Raw genomic sequence first — 6,185 nt, forward strand, 5'->3', positions numbered from 1 at the left:
CCGAGGCGAAGGAGGTTTCCGCTTGCCGACTTCAAAATTAACCCTATTAAAATATGTATTAACAGTTTGCACTTTGCAGAAGGTTTTTCGAGCAATAAGAAAACAGAATATGTTGTTTTCAGCCAGAAAACATTTCCACAGTATGATCGGTTCAGTGTTAGCCCTGAAACATGACTGCCATGATGAATACGAGAGTCATGAACCATGGCTAGTTCAGTGTGAGTGTAGAGATTTAATACAACATTTGAGTTCTGTGCCTGTATTTTGAAGGCTAAATTAAGCCACTTCCCGTCGTGCTGTGCCTAGTTGTGGTGTAGTTGAATCATCGGTTACTGTAGGCTGTACTGTACTGTATACACATTACACAAAGGAAGAGGAAAGGATGTGTGGTCCCCCAGTGGTGGAAAAACCACTCACTTCTTTTCCTTAAAGTATTTGTAATGTAAAGTATTTGTATGTAATGTATTGGCCGAATTGTAGTGGTTTGTATGTTTTGTAATAGGCTAATTAAAATCTTCAAAGTAACTAAAACTAAGGTTTTAAAATAACTGTAGGTGGAGTAAAATATATTAGCCTACAAATGTGTCTCTGTGAGGATCTATTGGAGTGAAGTAGAATTTATTTAAAAGTAGCCTATTAAAAAATGGGAAATAATCCAGGAAAAGAAAAGAAAAGAAAAGAAAAGAAAAGAAAAGAAAAGAAAAGAAAAGAAACCAGATTTTTACTCAAGTTAAGTAGCCATACAGTAGGCTACTTGAGTACCATTACACCACTGGTGGTCCCCTCCACTCAACTTCAGAGAAGGACAAATCCCGGCGTGGATTCACTTGAGGGAAACTATGGCAAGCCGTTTTAACATTTAATCAAACCACCCTCCTATCTGTAATATATGTTTTAGTTATCCAAAACCTATCTGGAATACATATCCAGTATAGCGATTAAATGTTAAAACGGCTTGCCATAGGAAACGGCTTCGTCAAACATACAGTTTATAGGTTCATAGGCCTAGTTTATTTATGGTGGCTCCGCCGCTCCTAATCCACATCCGGATTTCTTAGTTTCAACCGAATCTGCGAATGAAAATTAATTATGTATAGGCTTGTCAGACCAGACGTCAGACGGAATTGTATAAACCCAGAGTTAGAGTAGACCGTCCTAAATAAAGGAGATTTTTGACTGTTTTTCAAAAGGCATTTGTTTAATTAGTCGGGCCTAAGTAGGCCTACTACTTTACTTGAGCATTTCAGTTATTTTGATAGCCTTGCCCTTTTTACTCCACATTTCAGAAACTATTATGCGTATATGTAGCATTGCGCGGAAGCGGGTTTGAACCATAGACCCGGGACTCCCAGGCTCCTACTCGCCAGACCATTAGTCCAAGGGGCAACCTTAGTCCGATTGGCAGGACTGTTGCGGGCTGGGTCTTGGCTGGGGGCTACACCTAAATGAACTTTATACTCTAACATTAACAGCTTTACAGTTACTTTTCATATTTACAGAATATATGTATTTACTAAATTGTGTATTCTAGTTTAAGTTGCCCAGCAGCACCTATACGCAATTATGGTAAGTATAGTCTAATATGTTATTTAAAGTTAAAAACAGAAGTAGCCTATGCTTAATTAAGTAGTCTAAGTAGTCTAATATGTTATTTAAAGTTAAAAACAGAAGTAGCCTATATGCTTAATTAAGTAGTCTAAGTAGTCTAATATGTTATTTAAAGTTAAAAACAGAAGTAGCCTATGCTTAATTAATGCTGAAAATTCAGGTAATATGGCCTGCCGCCTGCCCTATGTGATTTATAAATCTCTGGAGACAGACTGATACCACATGCCATGATGACAGTTTTGTCCTAGTGGAAATAGATGCTAAATCGTCTCATAATCCATAATAAAATAAATCACCATTAGCCCACTTCTTTTGTGACGCATTAATAAAAATAACCACCATTAGTCCACTTCTAGTGACGCATTTAAAACAAACACCACAGACATGCTTCATAACATACGTGAGCAGCCTCCTCGGGACAATATGGGACAGGAATTAATGCTGCCATCTGCTGGTAATAAGCATGGCAGTGACATGCAGTCAATGGTGCACCCTTAATTACCTAAACATGAGAGAGATGTGCCATACAAGCATACATATATCATATGCGCACACGATGCGATTCCATTCACACCTCTCTCTCTTTCTCTCTGCACCCTCTCTCTCTCTCTCTCTCTCTCTCTCTCTCTCTCTCTCTCTCTCTCTCTCTCTCTCTCTCCTCGCATGACCATGAAATGGAGAGCAAAATACAGCACGATATAGTTTCACATGCGGCTATGCACACACCACGCATAGCATAGACTTGTTGGTGTAGGCTACTGCGTAATGGCATCTGGCCTGGGTCCTTATTGGGGTAACAAGACAACTCACCCTTTTTACTCTTTTTGGTGAGTTTTCCGGACAACTCACCCCGAACGTGAACAACTCACCGGGGTGAGTTGTCCAGTATTCATGCTAATAAGTACCATCATGACTCAATCCATCATAAGTACTATAAAAGACCAATTGGTGTAGATCTACGCTGGTGCTGAGTCAGATTAATTCATCTAGGCAGGGAATGGGTTAAGTACATTTTGATACCGACAAAGTACTTTTACTCAAGTATTTTTTAAATTCCACACTTTTACAGTATTTCTACATTGCAGTATTGTTATAGCATTTATACATGAAAATGTGTACGAAACATATAGCTGCAAGCAGCGATAGCAGGCACACTGTATATATTTGAACTTTTTTATTGCCATTATAATATAATTTACAGGCAATTTGTTTCATATTATAAGGCATGTTCATTTTCTCTCAGTTCATTTTTTTAAGTGTAAAAGCAAAATAAGTGACATTACACTCTAGAGAAACATAGGCCTACATGCACACACACACACACACCTACATACACAAAAATACATAGTAATAATATGATTTGCCTTGCGAATGCCTTGGGGGTGAACTTGAACTTTTCACTGTGATATGGGAGGTTTTAAGTTAGGGTATCTGGGCGGAAGCTCTACCTATTTGTAGAATCTGCTTCCAGATATTCTACCACTAACTCCCATCTCCTTTTGAAGTTCGAGAGCTTAATTTGTAACATTATCATATATTCCATCTTAGTATATCTGCAACTTTGTGTAGCCACTGATCAATAGTAGAGGGTTTGGGTTTCATCCAAGTGTCACAATCTTTCTTGAAACTGTCAACAGAATATGCAGTATATAGCACTGGTCACTCGTGAACACTTGTTCATATATGTCCAATAACGATGACCTTGAGTTCAGTGGAATATCTCTTTTAAAGATTTTGTCTAATTCAGTTTTTACCTTTTTCCAATGGGTCTGTATTTTTGGGCAGTCATAGGGCAGTTAAATCAGAAGGCCCACATTTTATGTTAGGGTCTCTTACCCCGTGCCACATGACATAATTCTGAAGCGGCATGAATCTGTGTACCAACAGAATCTCCCTATATAAGCAGGGGTGATAGGGATCTATCTTTTTTGATGAGACCGATAGCCCCAAAGTCATAACACCCACATGGTTAGCAGGCTTGAGACCTGCTTTGGCCAAACATATCCCCATGTACACATCATCAATGGGGTGAAGAGGGATGTTCTTGGACATGTTATATATGACCGAGGCTGTATATCCTGACAGGAGGAACCCCCCACCACCACAGTACGGAGAATACGTGTCTGACTCCTGCACCTGAACAGGGACAAAGTATTTGGACCATGGCGGATCACGGACGACTCCCATGCCAATATTCAGGTTGCCTACAAAGAGGTGCTCGCTGTTTCCCTCCTTGGCATTCACGGTGCTCAGGAGGTACTCCACCATGTTGTCTGTGTTGGCAAAAATGTCGTCATCCCCATTGAGGAGGAATTGGACGTGTGGACAGTTCCTGTCCATCCACTCCAGGAAGAGGACCTGCTTCAGAGTGAGGTTGAAGAAGGAGTCGTTGAAGTCCCACTGCAAGATGTCTCCATGCTCGTCTTGTTCCAGTCCTAGCAGCCCGTTCAGCCTCTGTCGCTTAAACCCACTGCCCGTTGTCGCCACGAGGAACACCCTACGGATCTGCTTGCCACTCTCTAACCTCTCCTCTCCCCAGGTCTTACGCAGGGCCTCTCGTCGCTCGTAGTTATCTGGAGAGCTCTTAATGACAAGCAGGAGGAAGACGTCTTTGGATCGTTCCGCCCCCCCACATTTTCCAGGGACATCCAGCATCAGTCGGAAGTGACGGCAGTGGCGGTAGTACAGGTGGTCTTGGATTTGAGCGGGAAGAGAGGAGAAGCCTGTCACGTTGTGGGCCATGGACGTGTTCCTCTGGCAGGGCGGCCATGACGGTGGAGAGGAGGTGCTTTGTTTGGCTGCCTTAATCCGACCTGCTGTCTCTTCTACCAATACCACATCGCTGGTACGATGGCTTTGCCTAAGAAGTATGACGAGGCTCAACACCACGACTCCAACCAGAATGAAGAACGTCCGCTTCACCGTGCAAGACAGTTTCATTCTCATCCTTGATGGGGCAGAAAATAACTTGATCAATATTTACAAACACTCTGGATGCAAAACCATTTGATTGAATGAAGAAGCATGATGCCACTATATTCATTACCATTCTCTATACTTAGTTAAAGATTGTTAATATCTGGCTTTGATGTGGATACTTTCAGATGTAGACTACTAATGTATGTGACAGTCGTCAGCGAGTGATAATGGGGCCTTAACATCGGACTCAATGACAAATATACTTTTAAATAGGCCTACATTTTCTGAAATCCCAGTTGAAGAGAAGCTTGTATGTGATTTTTTTTAACAGAAAATATAGCTGCAAGCAGCGTTAGCAGGCACTTTGAACGGGAATAACTCATGCCTCGTCTGTCTGTCTGATCAAACAGCATGAACATTCAAAATGCAAACATTTCTACATGTGAACTTTGGACCTATACGGACAAAGAAAATCAGGAGCACTTTTTTGACGGGAAAAATGAGACAATGAATATTGCAGTTTTATGAAAATTATTCTTCTAATACATGTGATAAACAAAGTATATCACAGCCCCAGCATGTAGACCATCACTGTAATAGCACCATACGAGGGAAATCAAATAGATGAGACGGACACAGACAGCTCATGTTTCACAGCTCCACACAGGACACTGTCCTCACAGCAAGTGAGGCTTTTTATTGAATATTAGACACACCCATAATCACACCACACCCACTCGCAGGTGGCACTGATCAGTGTTCAATTCCTCATTAACAAGCACCAAAATAATAATAAGTTTGCCTCTATATAGGTTACAATTAAGAGCATATCTTAACAACATGCATGCAGAGGCACATGTTTATGAAACTTTGCAGTACGGTAGAGGATCATGCCAAATAGCACTGAAACCAGTTGGCTATAAATTGTTTAAAAAATAAAACTTTGAACAGGCATAAGTCATGCCTTGTTTGGCCAAAGGCCATGGATCTTGTTTACACATGTGCCATGACTCATGCGGAACACATCTGTCACTTTGACCAGTACCCCCAAAAGACTTTGAGAACCAATGCCTCATGGATATCCTTGAAACTTAAAATGTTTTGAGAAGCACTGTACAATGTGTACAGTGGGTACTGTACTTCTTTTTTTTTACTCCTCCAAAATGTAAGACATTTACACACATCAAATCATAATCTGGAATCTGGATATGGATATGAGCTCGTTTTAAAATCAGCTGGTGAAAACGTATTAATTAATTTCCATTTGTTTTAATGTGTTAGGAACACACAGGTGTGTGTGCCTGTGCATGTCCTGTAGCCTGGTTAATAAACCAGACCGAATCAGCCGTTGGCAAAAAAAAAAGCCTGCCGGCGGGTTACGGTCTGGAGAGGCTCAATTGTATGCCCATTTCCTACACCAGAGAAATGGGGCGCCCAATAGGGACTAGCCTGGTTAATAAACCAGACCGAATCAGCCGTTGGCAAAAAATTAATTGCCTGCCGGCGGATTAATAATAAGTCTGGTTTATTAACCAGGCTACATGTCCTGGGCTTTGCCTGCGGCTATAGCCGTCTGTCAAACAGCAGTATTATGAGAGCACACACACACACACACACACACACACACACACACACACACACACACACACACACACACA

The 6,185-nt window shown here is 41.3% G+C and overlaps 1 protein-coding gene across 1 annotated transcript; it reads right to left on the bottom strand.

Moving 5' to 3' along the window:
• Positions 1-3,205: 3,205 nt before the first annotated feature.
• On the bottom strand, positions 3,206-4,554 carry LOC310853929 (N-acetyllactosaminide beta-1,3-N-acetylglucosaminyltransferase 3-like; the record flags this gene model as incomplete). The annotated part of the gene is made up of 1 exon (XM_083758403.1): positions 3,206-4,554. One exon carries the CDS (start codon positions 4,552-4,554, stop codon positions 3,394-3,396), a length of 1,161 nt encoding a protein of 386 aa, XP_083614529.1. The 3' UTR covers positions 3,206-3,393.
• Positions 4,555-6,185: the final 1,631 nt, after the last annotated feature.

The sequence above is a fragment of the Protomyctophum parallelum genome (genome assembly GCF_964188405.1).
Source record: "Protomyctophum parallelum genome assembly, chromosome: 23".
Taxonomy (NCBI): domain Eukaryota; kingdom Metazoa; phylum Chordata; class Actinopteri; order Myctophiformes; family Myctophidae; genus Protomyctophum; species Protomyctophum parallelum.